The sequence below is a fragment of the Euleptes europaea genome, chromosome 14, assembly GCF_029931775.1.
Source record: "Euleptes europaea isolate rEulEur1 chromosome 14, rEulEur1.hap1, whole genome shotgun sequence".
Classification (NCBI taxonomy): domain Eukaryota; kingdom Metazoa; phylum Chordata; class Lepidosauria; order Squamata; family Sphaerodactylidae; genus Euleptes; species Euleptes europaea.
The window spans coordinates 32000078-32020185 of record NC_079325.1 but is presented as its reverse complement, the minus strand read 5'-3'; the positions used below and the strand labels follow the sequence as shown (position 1 = coordinate 32020185).

Below are 20108 nucleotides of genomic sequence, written 5' to 3'. Positions count from 1 at the left end.
AGACGGGCAGTGGCTCTCCAGGGTCTCAGGCAGAGGTCTTTCACATCACCTACTTGCCTAGTCCCTAACTGGAGATGCCTGGGTTTGAACCTGGGACCTTCTGCATGCCAAGCAGATGCTCTCCCTCTGAGTCACGGCCCCGCCCCTGAAACACAGGGGCACTATGTTGGGGACTCCTAATGTATGGCATTATGAAATTAAGTTTATAACAGGTTTCATATTCCAACCTTTTATCGGCTGTGCCTGTAGACATTCATAGAGATCAGCTTGTGCCATTTCTCTGTTACTGCTGCGGCTGCCAATACAACACAGCAGCCTTCCACATGGTACGTTTTCTCACATTTTCCTGTAGCACCTTTCACTGTAGAGATATAAAGGGGAAAGTACACCTCCTCAACAAAAAAGGGTTAGAGGCTTACTTGTATATAAAAAAGAAAGCTAGATGAAATCAAATGAAATCAGAGGACCTATGTAGACTGTTATAATGCTAGTATGATATTTCAATTGCCAATTGAAAAACAAAAAAGCCCTCAGGTGCCTGGGGATGGGAATGACTGCCATGGGCGAGTGGGGCAGAGAAAATGGCACTGATGTGGGGCAGGACTGGAATGATCCAGACGCCCCCATCCACATGGATTCAATGAAATAAAGAACCAGATTTTGTTCTGTGAGGAACTGATTAGATGTGACAAAATTTTCAATAGCATGAGGTTTTGCTTGCTAAGCATGACTGATGCACCAAAATCAATTCTTGTTGTTTCTCAAACTGGATATCTTCTATTATATTGCAACCAATATAATTGGACAATTTATTCTGAAGCCGACTCAAAACAGACACGTTCATAAAAATTCCAAGGTAATAATTCCTCTCTCCCTCTTTCTCTCTCTAATAAGGATGTGTTTGGACAGTGGCAATCATTGTTGGATCACCTATGTTTTATGTTCAAACTTTAGAGGTAAGTTGCACTCATAATGAAGGAAAATGCATTTCTTAAAGGCCCTCTGAACAAGCAGTTGGAAAAAGACTGTGGTACACTCTGAAAGCTGGATTTTTCTCCATCGGTACAATCCTTAAATAGAATGAGAAGCTAAACCAGCCCTTTGTTTGTGAACCTGAATACTCATTAATTCAGTAAAAACATGTCTCAATTTTGTAAACAGCACAATAATTTGATAGGGTAGCAACACATTTTATGCTTTGATATAGTGGGCTCATAAAATAAGTACAGATTGGGGCTTCCTTTCCATCCCCTCTCTCCCATGTCATATCTTTGCTGTTCCCTTACTCTACATATTTGATAGATGTTCCCTAACATGCATCTCCAGTTCCACCTGTATGCAAATAAGCATTTGTGTATAACTAGATAATAAATGGGTGGTGTATAATTGGGTTGAGGGTAAAGCACCTCAGCAGATTTAGCCATGTTCATTCTATTCCCCTGTGTGTTTGTCAATCCTGGCTGTATTAAATCTGTAATTTATGTATTTTTATCTGTTGTTGTTGATGGGACTATTATAATTTGTGTACTCGCAATCTTGTTGCTGCATTGTTAGTCACCTTGAATCCAAGGAGATCAGTAAGGTAGGATAGAAATACTTTAAATAAATAAGGACATAGTCATGTCCAATATTAATTGGTGGGAAGGGTGGTCTGGATTTCCCCACTCAGGCTGTTTCCTTGAGGGCAGCCCTTAATCCCCACAGGGATCTCTAAATGCTTCAACAGCACAGTGATTAAGGTCAAGTAACAAAGTAGAGTTGGTTTTTATATGCCGACTTTCTCTACCACTTAAGGGAGAATCAAACTGGCTTTCAATCACCTTCCCTTCCCCTCCCCACAACAGACACCCTGTGAGGTAGGTGGGGCTGAGAGCTCTAAGAGCTATGACTAGCCCAAGGCCACCCAGCTGGCTTCATGTGTAGGAGTGGGAAAACCAACTCAGCTCACCAGATTAGTGTCTGCCGCTCACATGGAGGAGTGGGGAATCAAACTCAGTTCTCCAGATTAAAGTCTACCACTCCAAACCACCAGTCGTAACCACTACACCATGCTGGCTCTACATATATAGATGCAGATCATCCATCAATGCCACCAAGGGAGTCTCTGTCCCATCCCCCCAGGCATAAAGGGTCAAGGGCATATCAGGAAACCTGATTTGCTCTGCCACAACCGGTTCCATCGCATTCCCTAGAAAAGGTTGGTTGGAAAGTGGCCTATAGCTGTGTTTCTCTTGGACACGCTACAGCCTCTTTTAGAGGCTTCAGGAAACCCCTCTGAAAAGGAAACATTGATCATTTGCATCAACAAAACCTTCAGCATCTCTGCAATAAAACCAGAAAGGGCTGGGGTCCAAATTACACCTGGATTCACAACATGCAGGACTCTGTCAAAAGAAGTTGGTCTTATACCCTGCTTTTCTCTACCTTTAGGAGTCTCAAAGCATCTTACTATCGCCTTCCCTCCCCCCCCCCAACTGACACCCTGTGAGGTATGTGGGGCTGAGAGAGCTTGGAGAGAACTATAGCTAGCCCAAGGTCACCCAGCAGGCTTCATATGTAGGAGTGGGGAAACCAACCCGGTTCACCAGATTCGAGTCCACCGCTCATGTGGAGGAGCGGGGAATCAAACCCGGTTCTCCAGATTAGAGTCCTCTGCTCTAAACCACTCCACCATGCTGGCTCTCAGCAGTGATCAGGGCAGGAAACCCAGACTGCACTTCAGATTATTCTAACAGCATTACCTATCAACCAATTAGCATCCAGATCAGAACAAATGAGAGATTTTATCAACAAATAACTATGAAAAAATATCACAGCTAACAGCCACATTTCTACCATGATGGGACTCAGCTCCAAGCTGTCAAACACTGAATTACCCTGAACTGCCGAGTCAGATGTGATTTAGCCAACATAATGGTACTGAAGAAATAAAAAAAAATTATTGCTGTGACTGCTACCTCATAGGCTTTCAAATGCACCCTCTCAATAATGAGGTCAGATTTGACCAAGATTTCCATCAACGTTGCTCCACACACTTCCCCAGCCCTCCCTTTATTCTCTCAGCTCTGGGGAAAACCAAAGAGTTCAAGGGATGTAAAGTCACCCAGGAGCAGCCCTGTTGGTTGTCTCACAGAATCTATCACTCCAGGCCCACCCCCAGTCTTAAGCAGAGCCATGGTTTTGATTCTCAAAGTCCAACAGAGCATCTTCGAATCCTACTGGAGGCAGACCACCACAATGAGTCAACCATCCCTATGAGGCAACGGAGCCACAACCACCTGAGACTTCAGCAGCAAATAGTCTGACCACAGCATAGACTGTGTATCAGACCTTCTCACTAGACCACCAGAGACCTGCTTAGTGCAAAATACGAAATACAGCATGTTCCCTTCTTCATGTGTTGTGCCTAAAGGGATGGGCCCAAGTTAGACTTCACAGCCATAACATTCTCACCATGGCCAGATGTGTCGCCCCCCATATGAATGCTGAAATCTCCCCAGAATTATCATCCTGGAGATCTTTAACAGACCAGAAAATACTTGAGAGCCAGCGTGGTGTAGTGGTTAAGAGTGGTGGTTTGGAGCGGTGGACTCTGATCTGGAGAACCGGGTTTGATTCCCCACTCCTCCACATGAGTGGTGGAGGCTAATCTGTTGAACTGGATTTGTTTCCCTACTCCTATACATGAAGCCAGCTGGGTGACCTTGGCTTAGTAGAAGAAGAAAAAAGAGAATAGAAACCAACCTAGAAAACAGAAGTTGGGTACCCAAGGTTGGGTGGGAGGAAATATATATATAAATAATGAAAATATATAATTTATTAGAAGCACTATGTCAAGATTAAAATTATTTAAAAACGTTTAAACAACACTGATTTACTAGGTTGACACTTGCACATATCTTATATGGGAGACATATAAGCCCAGCATAACAACTTGAGACAATCTTACCAGATGTTGATGTAATTGGTAATATATACAACCTATTACATGCCTGGTCTGTTTTACATTGTCGCGCACAGCTTGTCTGGACTTCAGGAGTTTACCTGGTAGCAACTTCACACCACGCAGTTCTGCTATGTACAGTTTATTTACAATATCTACACAGAGTCCTTTGGCTGTTAACATTCACAGCTCTGAGCAACAGCATGCTCCGCCAGCATATATATTTCAGGCAATAGGTAACTCACATTCACTATACAGACTTATATACACATTCATGACCAATCACAGTTCACCTGAGATGAGTCATTCTGGAAATCCCCATTCCTGGCTGTACAAACTGGATCAGACCAGCATCATCCCATGCCTTAGCTGTCACTCTGATCAGTATGATCTGTTTAGCAAACTGCAGACTAGGCATAACTTTGACATATGTTGACATGTATATGTACATATATATCTGTAAATGTGTGCATGTTTTAAATGGGTTTCAAATAGACCACTGAGGAAGGCCATATAGGCCGAAAAGAGTTTGGCATGTGGTTATAGATACTGACCTTGGGTTAGTCACGCTCTCTCAGGGTGTCCATTGTGAGGAGGGGAAGAGAAGGTAATTGTGAGCCAGTTTGATTCTTCCTTAAGGGATAGAGAAAGTCAGCATATAAAAACCAACTCTTCTTCTTCCACCAGCACCTACCAGTCAGGTAATTGACAGTACACAGGCAGGATACAGAGTCTGTCCCTGCAGTCTCAACAAAAAGTTCGCACAGCCAAGCCAGGCACCTGTTTGCACTGGGAATCCACTGACCGAGAAAGGTAATGCTTGTAGCCAGCCTTGTATGTATCAAATAATTTAGCCTGAAGTCTTTTAATCTTACTAACCACATGCAGGTGACAAAAGATCTCATCTTTCCCACTTGGCAAGAGAAAGTAATTTAACACTCCTGGCTTCAGTAATTAAGTTTTTATGCCAGAAAAGATAGGTACTAAGAAGCTGAATTCCTCCTCCCTCAGCTCTGTACCTCTTTGGATGAAGTCACACCTCATCAATTACAGCTTTTATTCACTGAGCTGAGTTCTTCTGATTTACAATCCCAGCTTCTCATTTTCCACTTTAAAAAGCATAGCTAATCTATTCAAATTGCTGGGTGTGTAGGAACTGCATTTCCATATTAAGTGTGTACCTCCAAGAACTATAAAACAGCCCATTAACAGGAAGAGCTGGGTAGGAAACAGCTGAAGAGAAGTAAGGCAAACACAGGACTTTCTTTTGCAGATATTCACAAGATTAATAAAAACTGGGGTTGACAATAATATGGAGGGGAAAAAACATCCTGTCCCTTTATTTATCAGATGATGGCATTTACCCCATGCCATGAAAAGCTTAAACTGCCCATTTCCACATATTGAACCTCTGTTAGAAGAGGAAGAAGAAGAGTTGGTTCTTATATGCCAACTTTTTCTACCACTTAAGGGAGACTCAAACCGGCTTACAATCACCTTTCTTTCCCCTCCCCACAACAGACACCCTGTGAGGTAGGTGGGGGGTGAGAGAGCTCTATCAGAGCTGTGGCTTGCCCAAGGTCACCCAGCTGGCTTCGTGTGTAGGAGTGGTGAAACAAATCCAGTTCACCAGATTAGCCTCTACCGCTCATGTGGAGGAGTGGGGAATCAAACCCAGTTCTCTAGATTAGAGTCCACCGCTCCAAACCACTGCTCTTAACCACTACACCATGCTGGTCCCAAATATCCCCCCCCCCCAAAAAAAACCCAGGAACTTCCCAAGGCAAAGCTGGCAACTCTGCTCCCAACTCAAACTTGTCCAGCACACAACCAATGAACTACAGCTCATCCTGGATGCTTCTCCCAGGCTATGGGTGGCAGACTTTTATTTGCTTACAGACAACCCCTGACCAAAACTGATTCTTGCCAATAACAGATCACCTAACAGAGAGACAAATCCAGGGTCCAGACCCTGCAACAAAGCCCAATGTCACATCCACTAAGGCAATAGTATTGCTGGACCTAATAACATGAGGTACACTATCTTGAACTTAGTCCACTTGCTCATCCTTCAGGGCCATATCATGTGCAACGATACCCTTCTGCTCTTTACATAGGATGGACACATCACCCTTTAAACAACAGAGAATACCAGCACAGATCTGATATAAACAGTAGCAGTATGCAGAAACCAGTCAGGGGACCATTTCAATATCCAGGACACAAGCACTGATCTAAAAGTTACCCATTTGTCAACAAAAGAAGTTCAAAGGGGAAAACTAGCATGAAAGTGCTGAATTAGAATTCATCAAGAAGTCTGATACTAACTTCAAAGAGATTTGGAACTCCTAAATAATTATAGGTGTCTAGCCTGATCTCAGAAGCTAAGCAGGGTCAGCCCTGGTTAGTATTTGGATGGGAGACCACCAAGGAAGACCAGGGTTGCTGTGCAGAGGAAGGCACTGGCAAACCAACTCTGTTAGTCTCTTGCCATGAAAACCCCAAAAAGGGGTCGCCATAAGTCGGCTGCGACTTGAAGGCACTTTACACACACACACAGGGAGATTGCTCATTATTGCTATTGTAAGTAACCTCTGTACTTTTCTTGATCGTATTAGAATTTTATATGCATTTTGCCCTGTAGTTCCTTTCTTTCATGGCCCTTTGAAGCTGCTGTTTAAAGTTATTTTTTTCTTTAAAACCTCTATATGTATGTCTGCCCTGGTGAGGACAGTGAGCGGGCTCCATTTCACAAAACTAAAAGGATAAAGACAAACCTCTTAACATAACTAAAGCAAAGTATAAATGTACAAGAGACTGTATCAGTAACATTTAGTGTGTTGTGAAGATTACACACATACAATGCACCTAAGCCATACAGAAGTGATCGTAGAGCATATACGGTAATACAGGGAATGCAGTTAAAACACACACAATGTAAATACAATATAAAACTCTATATAATAAATAACACTGGCAACAATCATTCCTGATACTAGCACCAGTCATGTATGGTATCATATACAGAATACTAGCAGTACTCAGAGTTCTTCACTGACAAAAAGATTATTATGGAAGTCTTTATTCACGCTTCACGTCCCACTGGATTCATATATTCTCCTGGTGTGAGAAGAAAAAATTAATCAGCAAGGATAGATCTATAAGAACAGCAGAAGGCTATGGATTTTTTTTTTAACTTAAAGGGAGAATGGATCACTTTATACTGCATTGTATTCAAACAAAAACTGAAAGGGGATGTATATAAAACACAGATATCAGCTACCAAGTAGCAAAATATTTTTTAACAAAAGCTGTCCCTTCAAAATTCAAACTTACTGTGAGAATCTGCCTTTGCAATCTTCTAAAAGGGAGAAGCCACACTGGCACTTTACCATAGCTCAGTCAAAGCCACAATGAGAACCACTGTTGACCCAAGAGCGGAGCCTGCTCATTAAATAACAGCTAGTGTTGTATTATTTAAAGAGACAGAGAACTAACCAGGAGTCACTTAAGGTGAGTGGAGACAGGTCCATATAGTCCTTCAGTCCTTCCTGCTGTAATGACTCCACAGTATGAATCCAGAATGCTTCTCCCTGTGACAGTTCGTTCATATCACAAGTAATGTAGGGCTGTACATAAGGCTTCTCAATAACAAAGAAAGAAAGATGTATAGATTTGTGAGACTTTTGTAAAAATTAATGTATGAGAGGTGCTTCCAAAGCCCTCTTTCTAATTTTGCTTCAAAGAGATTGCATTGTTTTGCCTATGTATAACAAATTGTATGAACACATTAGTACATAAATAACCCCAGTGGAATTACTGTTGGAAGCGTGTTAACCTAAAGGCTCTGTTCATACAATATTGCAGATTGCCAATGAAGCAATGGGCAAAATGCATAAGGGTCATCACAGTATTAATAAACTACTATTTCCCACTGCACCGTCAGCTTTTTTATCTCTTCTTTGTTTTGTTAATTGGTGTGGCCCTGTTTTTCAGATTGTGGGATTCCTTGGCCATTTTTTATGGAGAATTGACTGGTAGATATTCTGAATAAATAAGGCAAGGGTGTTACAAAAGACACAAGAGTGTTGTATTCATGTTGGAATGTATAAAAGACTGTTCACATATTTATGGGCCAAGTATCAGGTAATATGAAAGTTTTATCTATTGCTTAATCTGTGATGATTTATTCATGCGAACTGCTCCTCACTTGATACTACAGTAAGCAAGTAAGGAACAGACATGTCTGAACCACTTGTTGAATAGAAACAAAATAGAATTTGAATTTGCAGTCGTAAAAATTTGATAGCCACAGTGCAATCAAATAACTGCAAGAGTGCAAAAGTAGAAACAGATACCCTGCAACCAGACTTTTATCATGTAACATGGACTTTGATACAAAAATCAAGCTTTCAGGTTCCACTGCCTGATCAGATCTGCTGCCCCATTAAAACTGAATTCACCTGGAAAACTTGCTTGTTAATGCCTCCATGTTTGGCCCACCAGTTCAGATTTGACCTCATCATTCTTCATGATACTTAGACCAGAGCTACCAAGTGGCAAGAGGAGTCTGGAATAACCGCTCCAGGCTCAGAGAAACAACAGCTAGGGAGTGATGGAACAGGTAGCGTGGCATGACAAAATATCCTACATTTCTGAACAAGGATTCTTTCTTACTGTCAGGTGAAATATGACTTTCTTTATAACCTTCACCATGTCTGCTGCCTGGAGTCCTGGCACAGTGTCCAGTTGCAACGTGCATATGCCATTTTCATCTTGGTGGCCTTGTTCCTGGTCCCTCTGACGGTCATGCTGTTCCTCTACACCAGGATCGGGTATGAGTTGTGGATCAAGAAGAGGATCGGTGACTCCTCAGTGCTGAGAACACTCAGCCGCCATGAAATGGCTAAAATAACAAGGTAACGAACTGGCTTAAAACTCTGTGTTTAGGCAAAGAGGGATGTACATGAAACAAGGGCACATGCTTCGCATATAGAAAATTGCATGACTGGGAAAGAAAGTTCCTCTTGAGACCATGGAAGACCCGTTAGAGGCTATACAGACCAAGGGTCCTGGTACTGCCATTTTCCTATCCAGAGCAAAGGTGTTTACATGCATGTACCTTAGAGTTGCCAGCGCTGCCCCACGAAATTCCAGAAGATTTAGGGGCCTGTGGAGGGGGGAGATTGGGGAAAGATTTCCCCTAGAATCTATGGTATACCATAGAGTTTTCCCTCTAAAGCTGCCATTTTCTCCAGAGGAATTGATCTCTGAGGTCTGGAGATCAGATGTAATGCTGGGAGAAGACTTTAACTGGAGGCTAGCAACTAGGGTTGCCAGGTCCCTCTTTGCCACCGGCGGGAGGTTTTTGGGGTGGAGCCTGAGGAGGGCGGGGTTTGGGGAGGGGAGGAACTTCAATGCCATAGAGTCCAATTGCCAAAGCAGCCATTTTCTCCAGGGGGACTGATCTCTATCGGCTGGAGATCAGTTGTAATAGCAGGAGATCTCCAGCTAGTACCTGGAGGTTGGCAACCCTACTGGCAACCCAAATGTGCCTCCTTCTCTTTTGCATGAAAGAGGAAGAGGAGAGAAGCTTCTGTGGTAGCTTTCAGCAGAAGGATAAGAAAGTGATTACAGCAACACAGAAAGAAGGGTGAAGAGCTTTCAGTTGCTTGTAGAGTGACTGGTCACTCCTGAGTGACACTTTGTCATCCCTTCCTGGCTGAGAAGAACAGATTGAATTCCACGAGGATATTTATTTTATTTCATTTAAAACATTTTTAAATGTTTTAATGTCAGGGTTCCCAAGGTGGCAGACATAAAAACATTAAAATATTTGAACAACTAAAAACATTTAAAATTAATGCCACCCATCTAGTCTCAGCGGTAGCAACCAGAGCAGGGCCTCCGAAGATGAATAGCCAAGATAGTAATAACCAAATGTTGTGGCAACTTAGAGATGGTGGTAGATTGCGCTCTCAACTTTTGCAAGCAATCACAGGGTTGGGAAGGCTGGAAGAAAAGGAGGAATGATCTCCCCACTACCACTTTCTTAAGTGCACTAGGACTGTGCTTTTCCAAGAGAAAAAGGGTAGATGGCAACTGGTTTGACCCACAGAGACTGGGAGGCAGGTACCAGCCTGCTTCTACCTTTGGGCTAGTGCTCTTGGATGAGGCTTCTGTGTTCCCAGGGAGGTGCCTGAGCTTTCCCACCTGTCCATTTTAGCATGATGTCTCCCTTATCTCCTCTTCCCTTGTGCCTTTCCCCAGGAAGAAGAAACGAGCAGTGGCAATGTTGGTCATGGTTGTGTTGTTCTTCTCTGCTTGCTGGGCACCTTTTCATGTTGTCCACATGTTGCTTGAATACAGTAAGTAAGTACAGACTTTGGCCAAACCAAAGTTGGAATCTGTCAGGACTCCCGCCAGAAATAGGTCTTGATCTAGTCCGTCAGGGTCATTGTGCAAACTGAGTTTGTTTTCCCATTTGCATTTCATTTTTGTCTTCTTTGTTATTGGAAACATTCATTTTCATCTTCTCGAAACACAATTAGGCTGTTTTCCTTCCAGCCGGCTTGAATTTCTCAGATATTATACCCCTCCCTGCGAATTTTCAGGTAGTACACATTTTTCGCTGTAATCACTTTGGACCTAATTATGTATTGCATTTCCCCCTAGGTATTATTTCTGGGTCTGATCATGGATGGGTTCTAGAAGCTCCGTGCTTTCCAGGTATACACAAGCCAGATCTGGGCCCTGACTGCTGTGCCCCATTGGGGGCTGCATGTGTACTGATAATGCTACACATCAGTCTCCCCAGCAGAGGAAATAGTGGTTCCATCAGAAATTTCAGGGAAAATGGCATGGGAGGGAGGCCTAAGCTTGGGAAAGAAGAAGAAGAGTTGGTTTTTATATGCCAACTTTCTCTGCCACTTAAGGGAGAATCAAACCGGCTTACAACCACCTTCCCTTCCCCTCCCCACAACAGACACCCTGAGGGGTAGGTGGGGGGTGAGTGTGACTCGTCCAAGGTCACCCAGCTGGCTTCGTGTGTAGGAGTGGGGAAACAAATCCAGTTCACCAGATTAGCCCCTCCCACTCATGTGGAGGAGTCGGGAATCAAACCTGGTTCTCCAGATCAGACTCTACCGCTCCAATCCACCGCTCTTAACCACTACACCATGCTGCGTGAGAATCATGGAGCTCCCAGAACTTTATCCAGAGCTATACCCAAGGAAAATGTAACATGCAGTTAGGCCAGTTTGCCATGCAATTGCAAGGAAGGGTGGGGGGCACCAAGTCCTCAGCTGCAGTCTGACCTTTGCTGGTTCAACAATCCACCCACTTAGAAGCGGATGACAATGACCTTTCGTCTTTCTGTTTCATAAGAATGACAAAAATGTCGCCATTTCTCGCTCAGAGGGAGAAGGGCATCTTCATTATGGGTGTTTCCTTTTCCTCTTATCTCGGGAGGCAGGAACCAAATATTTAAATTTTTCTGACCTCTGAGGGTAAACGCCCCCTTGTGATCAGTTCTATTTCCTGCCTTGAACGGGAGAGCAGCCTTCTAGCAGCTCTCTGCTACAGAAATAATAGAGAAACCTTAACCTTACTTATTAGACCTAAAAATATATTTATTTTAACAAACCTAAACTTAACCTAACTAATCTACTACTCAATTCTATTTACTGTCTTAATTTTCTGCCTATTCTCCTCAGAAGGGTCTTTTCCCGCCAAAAAATAATAATAATAATAATAAAAAAAATGGCGGATCGGCATCAGGACAGCTATATAGCGCCTGCCAATTTAGACCCTAGCCTGCTAGTGGCCTTACCACTACAATTAGATGAACCCTCGGACAGTCACTCTGGTGACCTGAGGACCAAAACTCAAAAGGGAAAGGCAAAAGCGGCAAGAACGGCGCAGGCAAGTACAAACGGCTTGGCTCGACCGCTAACAAGCGCGCCAAATGCCTGCTGCAAAACGCACGCTGCTCTGCTGCACCTGAAAGATGCGACTGCCAGATCGCAACAGAAAGCGGCCGGGAGAAAACAGCGGCGGTAGCCGCTCCTCCCACACAGCATGAACGGGGGAAATGAAGGAGGCTGGCGGCTCGCCTTTTTGCCTCGCCCGCCGTGCTCCGTCCTTAGGCGGCTCGCCTATTGTTATTCAAGGACGGGAAGCAGCGGGAAGCAGCCAGGAGAACACAGCGGCTATAGCCACTTCTCCCACACTGCACAAACGGGGAAAATGAAGGAGGCTGGCGGCTCGCCTTTTTGCCTCGCAATGCTCCGTCCTCAGGCGGCTCGCCTATTATTATTCAAGGACGGGAAGCATCAACGGAGACATCGACTGCCGGTAAGGTGACTTCGGCCCCCCCCCTCATAGATGCAGCCTGTTTTACTCCTGTAACAGCAGAGCTCTCCGCCCTGATTAAAAACGCCTTCTCAGATGGCTTAAGGGCAGTACAACCTCCTTATCCTGCCCCATCCATACAGGGATCGTAGGGATCACACCCTCCAGCACCACAAACAGTAATCTGATTGCTAAAAGGGCAGAATATCAGCCAAAGCAGGGGAACGGCTGTGGCTCAGTGGCAGAGCGTCGGATTGGCATGCAGAGGGCCAATTCTGGTAGTAGGTGATGTGGAAGACCTCTGCCTGAGATCCTGGTGAGCCAATCACCAGTCCAAGTAGTACCAAGAGAGTGTGTGCTGGCCAGCCTAAGCAGCGCTGAAAGCTAATTCACGGTCACAAAATTGCCAATTGGTACCCAGACTGTCTATAGTATTTAACGCAGAAGATTTCCTTCTGCATTGGTATAAAAACCTAGCTACTCTTGATCTCTCAGAGGACTCAGAGTGGGAGAAAAGACTCCAGATAGGTTTGTGCCAGCGCTTGATTATTTCTAACTCTGTTGAAAGCAGAGCGGGAGAAACCAATGGCACCCATACAATGCTCCACAGCCTCTAGGAAGCCTTTATATTTGGTTTATCGGTGCTTCTAAAATTCTAAAAGTGCCTTCAGTAGAATCACCTGTCACTGCCTTCACTCCTTCAACCTTGTTACATGGCCTTGCCATGATTAGGGACCCTACAGATAGGAAGGCAGAGTTAGCAGGCATAAATGCTCAGAGGCCTTGGCACTCACTATCAAGCGCTTCTATCACATCTGCCCTAGTATACAGAGCGGCAATAATTTGGACTAGGAAGTTATATCAACTTTTTCCACAGGAAGAAAGAAACGCCTTTACAGGAGTACCCATGTTTTTTGAGAGTGGTATTCTTTCTAACTGATTCGAACTTCGATACCATGCCATATGCAGCTAGGACACTAGCCGCAGCATCAGATGCCAGAAGGGCATCCATGTTTTTTTTTTTTTAGAGTGGTATCCTTCCAGCTGATTCTACTTTAGATACCATGTCATCCATGTTTTCGACAGTGGTATTCTTTCTAGCTGATTCCTCCTTAAATAACATGTCATATGCAGCTAGAACACTAGCCACAGCCTCAGCTGCCAGAAAGGCTCTCTGGGTACGCCCCTGGCAAGCGGAGTACATAGATCAAAATTGGTTATTATGGGCTTCCTGTATCAGGGAAAGACCTTGCTTGGAGACAATTTGGTCCCCATATCAGTGGAGACCAAAGACAAGTTTCTACGCAAGGAATCCAAGGGATCACTCTATGTCCTTTCGTGCATACCACATACTTCAAAGATACAGACCTGATCAACCTAGAAACCACCGGAACCAGAATCGCAGCTCCTTTAGTAAAGGAGGACGATTCAATAAATCTCCAAAATCCTCCACCTTCCAGGGCAATAAAGGGGATAAACCCGACCACCCAACCAAACAGTGACGCCAGCCACCAGTCAGTGGAAGGCAGGCTCAGCCTATTACACCGTCAGTGGTCACCTCCCAACCAGACCTCTGGGTCACAAACATTATCTCACAAGGCTATCAGATAGAGTTTTTCTTACACTCCTTCACATCGACTAGTAATATCTCCAACATTCCCCCCCCCCAAAAAAAAAAAATTCCATAGAACTTCAGAGGCCTCTTAGACATCAAGGCGATGGAGCCAGTCTCACCATTAGAGCATACATTGGGAGTCTGTTCAGTATTCTTTACTGTTTCCAACAAAGGCGGCGGATGGAAAGCCATCCTAGACCTCAAGTTTCTGAACAGATTATCCCATTAAAGCGCTTCAGGATGGAGACACTAAAGTCAGTCACACAGGTCCTCAGGGAAAAGCATTTTCTTACATTCTAATACACCTGGCACATTGTTGTTTCCTTCGGTTCCCGTACAAGGGACACCTCTTCCAATTCAGGGCCTTACGATTCGGGTTATCATTGCCCCTCCTCGAGTATTCACCAAAGTTCTGGACACACCAGTCACATCTCTGCGCGAGGAGGGCGTGAGAATGCACCCTTCTCAGACGACATTCTGATTTGCGCAAGCTCAAACTAGCAGAGCATAGATCATTCAGAGAGAGTTCTGAAGAGGTTAACAGAACACGGGTCATAATCAACTTCAGAAAGACCCACTTAGTTCCATCCAAACGATTGAGAGAGATGGGGGATGGACATAGACACACTGACAAACTCCTTATACCTTCCAGTGGACAAAAATCCACAACATTTCATCTCTAGCAAAGAAAGCGATTAATTCCCGGTCGCCTTCTCTAATGTCCCTGACCAAACTGAAGGGTCACATGTCTGCATGCATTCCCGCAGTTCAAGGGGCACGCTTACGAGCAAGACCTCTTCAATGGTTCTTAAGGCCGTACCAAAGAGACATACCAAGGAAGAAGTGACAGAAATCTCATCCTGACCGAGGAAGTCAGATCAAGACTAGTATGATGGTTTCAGTCTCAGAATTTGACGAAAGGAAGTTGGTATCTCCGTCCAACACCAATTCAAATCTTCACGGACGCGTGTCTATCAGGTTGGGAAGCCACACTCAAGGGACAATGGCTCAAGCAACATGGACTATCAAGAACAGAATCTTCACATCAGTGCCCTAGAAATCAGGACGATCCTCAGAAGCGACTACATTTTTCCTTGGGCCGAGTCCAACCTCTCATCAAAATCAGCAGAACATATTCAGGGCACAGTCAACATACAAGCAGACTGGCTCAGCAGACAGGATATCAGCGAGGCAGAATGGTCTCTACATCCAGAGGTCTTTCAACTTATTACTCAGAGATTCGGCACGCCACAGATTCATCTGTTTGCATCCAGCATCATCCACCAGCTGCCAAGGTACTATTCCATGTACCGTCAACAGGGGGCGGAACAAATGGACCTCTTAATGTCACCAGGGCCACACGACCTACTGTACGGGTTCCCTCCCTCCCTCCAAGGATACTGAGAAAGGTACGACTTCAAAAAGCATCAGTCAGATTCATAGCTCCATATTGGCTGCGACGACCGTGGTTCCCATCTATAATTCAGATGTCCATACAGAACCATTGGAGACTTCCAGACAGACAAGATCTCCCTCTACAAGACCCAATATGCCATCCCAATCCAGGGTGGTACAAACTGACCGCATGGGCACTGAAAGGAGATGACTTATAGCCCTAGGTTATAGCCCGGTGGCCGTCACTACCATATTGACAACAAGGAAGCCATCAGGAGGGACAGAGCTTAGGGCTAGCTACCTGCACTCTACAAAGGCAACTGGCATCTATAGCTACCATAGTACCCAAGGTATCTGGATACCGCTTAACCAAACACCATCACATAAAAGCCTTTTTAAGGGGCGTCAGTTATTTAGCTCCTCCTGTTAGACACAGGTTCACAACTAGAGCCTGCACACAGCTTTGACAGCACTCACACAACTACCATTCGAACCAATCACTGAGATAGGACAAAATGTAGTTGCAAGTTTCACAGGGAGCAGGACATAGTGCTTACATCTTCTGCACTAACCCCAAGAATCCTAAGGAGAAGGCCTGGCACTAGCTAGACCTAAGAAGGGCACTACCTGTTTACATTTATCTTACTAAAATTATTAGGAACTCTGACTCCTTATTCGTTCATATCTCACCACCTGACAAGGGCAAGCATATGTCCAAGGCATCCATTAGTAGGACCATCACCTTATACATAACACAGGCTTATAGAATAAGTAACCTGCCTGCTCCTGCGGGCATTACTGCCCACTTGGGAAGAAGTGCGGCTACTTCAGCAGCCTTCGACTGCCGTGCTTTATGGAAGAGATATGTAAGGCTGCAACTTGGTCCTCGGTGTCCACGTTTGTGAGACACTACAAATTAGATCTATACTTGTCAGCAGATGCCGCCTTAGGTAGACGAGTACTGCAAAGTATACTTTAGGACGTCTAACCCTCCCAAGGGCGGGGGACAGCTCTTGTATGTCCCATAATGAAGATGCCCTTCTCCCTCTGAGCGAGAAAGAGCCTTGGCTACTTACCGTGAAGGCTTCTTCTGCTCAGAGGGACGAAGGGCATCTTGCCCGCCCAGACGTCAGTAAAATATAAATAAAACAAATAAAATAAAATTACAGGTAATCATGGTTACATCTAACTTCCAGTTGACATTCAATTCAAGTTAAACGCTGTTTGTTGGTTCATGACTTATAATTATCCTAAAGGTTCATCGTTAATGTTTATTAGGAACTTATTTCTTGTATAGAATTATAACTAACATGTTTCTTCAGTCTATCTTAAATATATAAGGCTCGGAAAGTCTTTAACTGATCACAAGGGGGCGTTTACCCTCAGAGGTCAGAAAAATTTAAATATTTGGTTCCTGCCTCCCGAGATAAGAGGAAAAGGAAACACCCATAATGAAGATGCCCTTCGTCCCTCTGAGCAGAAGAAGCCTTCACGGTAAGTAGCCAAGGCTCTTTCTACATGTTACTTGTAGCATTATATGTGGTCTTAAACAACTGCTCTTTAAATATTGGAATTCCAGCAAAAAGCCCCAAAGAAACTGTGCTGGATACACAGTGGTTTGCAATTTTAGCATGCTGTGTTTATGATAGGTTATTTGTAGCACCTGTCTTCACAAGAGCTTACCGATGAGCGCTTAATCTATCCAGCCCTATTGAAATGATCCAACACAGAAAATAAAAATAAGGCTGACATATATTAATGAAGTCATAATTGACATTAGGGCACATCTTTGCTGCAGAAGCATGCAAAAGATCAGCTTTACATGAACATGGGGAGGTTGCACGGTTTTTTTGTTAAGGAAAACAAAGGCAATATTTTGTCAGCAAAATTAAAACTTATCTAGACATTGACACTGAAGCAGATAGGTCTTTGTGCAATCGGGAACCAGCTACAGCAGGCATCTTCTGAAGAAGATGGTTTGTACATTTTCCACGCAAGAGTACAGTAGTCAAAGGGGCTGGCCAAGACACCAGTCTGAAAAATCTGCAATGGGGTCTGTCTCCCTTTCCACTGTTCTTTGTAGATAGCACAAGTAGTCTTTTGTATATGTGACAAAGCTGCATATTTCTTCCTCACTGAAGCAGTCATTTCGACACTCACACTCATAGATGGACAAGAACTTGCAGACAGACATCCAGGATGCACTGTATTGGAATACTTTGTCAATATAAGCAGTGAGGGTGTTTAGTTATTTTGGTTGATGTACTTTGTGACTGGTGCTAACAAGAGTTCCTCAAGTCATCTAACTGGAAAAAAATGAGCAAGATCCATCTGTTGTCTGGCCAGAGGCATCATCAATAACTGTGCTGATTACTTGATAGCTCCCATGCCAAGAACAAAGCAACATGAGTCCCACACTCACTTTCTGTCAGAGCAAGTGACATGACAAAGGCTAGCATACAGTGAAGTCATTCTTTCCAGGAGGATTACCCAAGCTGAAGAGGTCTACTGATCATTCAAAAGATATGTCATTCAGCTGTGGCAGCAGCTCATGCCCACCATGTCTGGGCATGTCTGGGGCAGTGGTGGTCACTTGTACCCACCTTGTCCTAGGCTCAGGCAGCCAGCTTCTGGTGGCTGCTCATTTGGGGTGATGGCCATCCCTTGCTTGGACCCTGGTGATGGGGTTGGTGTGGTGTGTGTGTGTGGCAGCAGTGATTATGGAGCCCTATGCTAGATTTTGGCCCTGGGTTCCAAAATCACTAAGACCACCCCTAGCCCAGTGAAGACAGCATATAATTTGATGATTAGCAGGGCTATGAGCACAGTGATCAAAACAAACAACAATCCTGGTTGTTCAATATAGATTCTCCAGAAAAATTACAGACGCAACTAGCAATTTACACCATACAAAAGATTATTTTTCCAATCCATTATTGCAGAACACCTGCAGAGGAAATTGTATCCAGGCACTCTTGTTATGTTGCAAGATAATGACAACCAGTTATTTTGCTATCATTGTCCCAGCTGTGTTGTTAGCATCTTGGAAACATGCACACACATTCATTCAGATTACAGTTGTGAGCCAATGTTTGTTTAAAAAGTAAAGGTCCTCCCCTGTGCAAGCACTGAGTTTTTACTGACCCATAGCATGATGTCACATCATGACATTTACCAGACCGACTATGTTTTACAGGGTGGTTTGCCAGTGCCTTCCCCAGTCATCTACACCTTACCCCCAGCAAGCTGGGTACTCATTTTACCAACCTCAGAAGGATGGAAGGCTGAGTCAACCTTGAGCCAGCTACCTGAAACCAACTTCCGTCTGGATTAAACTAAGGTCACGAGCAGAGCTTTGACCACTTTGCGCCACGGAGCGCCTAACGTTTCTTGGACAACTAATATTTCCATTTATCTTGTAGGCACTGCAATCACAGTTCTGCTGCCTTTAAACAGACCTCACATGATGAGGATAACACAAAATGCAATTTGTAGAATGTCTAACTGGATCAACACACATTGCTTTAATGAGATATTGTCAGATGTCCCTTGCTGGCGTCAACACATGAGAGACTGGTGCTCAGTGGTAGCCTTGAACTCAGAAGGTCCCAGGTCAACCCCTGGCCTCGCCAGTTAACAGGATCAAGTGATACAAAAGACCTTAACCTGAGACTGTCAGTCAGAGTAGACAAAAGTGAGTTTAACAGACCAATGTTCTGACTCAGTATAAAATTCAGAAGCCTGATCCATGTTTTATTTGCTTAGAAAAGCTCAGTCTCTGAGCCACTCATAAGAACAAAAGAACATAAGAAAGGCCCTGCTGGATCAGACCAAGGCCCATCAAGTCCAGCAGTCTGTTCACACAGTGGCCAACCAGGTGCCTCTAGGAAGCCCCCAAACAAGACGACTGAAGCAGCCTGTGTTCCATAGCACCCAAGATAATAGGCATGCTCCTCTGATCCTGGAGAGAATAGGTATGCATCATGACCAGTATCCATTCTAACTAACAGACAGGAATACCTGTTTCCTCCATGAATATGTCCACTCTCCTCTTAAAGCCCTCCAAGCTGGCAGCCTGGTTTGTCAAACAGTTACCTAGAAAGCGCAGATGTGTGAGACGCCTGACATGATTTTTGGGGAAATAAATGATCTGTAAAAATATGTGACTAGTAAGCCGAATTCTCATCTGCTTCTTTATCCACAGATAACCTTGAAGAAGACTACAATGACACCACTGTAAAGATGATATTTGCCATTGTCCAAGCAGTTGGGTTCTCCAACTCCTTCAATAACCCTGTAGTCTACACCTTCATGAATGAGAACTTCAAGAAAAACTTCATGGCTGTCCTCTTTTGCTACTCTAGGAGCCATGAGCTGGCTGACAAACCGGATAGCCGGCGATTAGAGAGAATCAAAGTGGAACCATCAAAGTGTACCCACAGGAAGGAAGGCCAACGTGCTCAAGGTCAACTGAGTGTAGAGAATCTGGAACTATGAGTTTGCAATCAGGTGCCCTAAGCAAAAGTCAGTCCACTCTGAGTTATCAGCCATGCTGTCTGATAGACAAATTACACAAAAACCAAGGGCCAAACTGAAATGTAGGGTAGGGATGCCAAATATTTGTTTGCTTTGATTTCCAGGTGAAAGTAGCGGTTTAGGGGGAGGAAAATGAGAAGGAGAAGAATTTCATTACAAAACCTCCAAATGTATTCATCTTTTATTAAATTGTTTACTGTCCTTATTTCCCTTTATCTATTGTTTCTCCAGAATAATCCCCCCTCCGGTCTACAGATCCTTTTTCCT

General features: G+C 44.1%; 1 protein-coding gene across 1 annotated transcript in view; it reads left to right on the top strand.

The window, feature by feature from the left end:
• LOC130487267 (pyroglutamylated RF-amide peptide receptor-like) overlaps positions 1-19802 on the top strand; it is a 34267-nt gene extending 14465 nt beyond the window's left edge. Inside the window, exons 3-6 of the mRNA XM_056860743.1 lie at positions 895-956; positions 8627-8862; positions 10214-10311; positions 19510-19802. Of these exons, the coding sequence (XP_056716721.1) occupies positions 895-956; positions 8627-8862; positions 10214-10311; positions 19510-19802 (689 nt within the window). The remainder of the gene's footprint in view (positions 1-894; positions 957-8626; positions 8863-10213; positions 10312-19509) is intronic.
• The last annotated feature ends 306 nt before the right edge of the window (positions 19803-20108 follow it).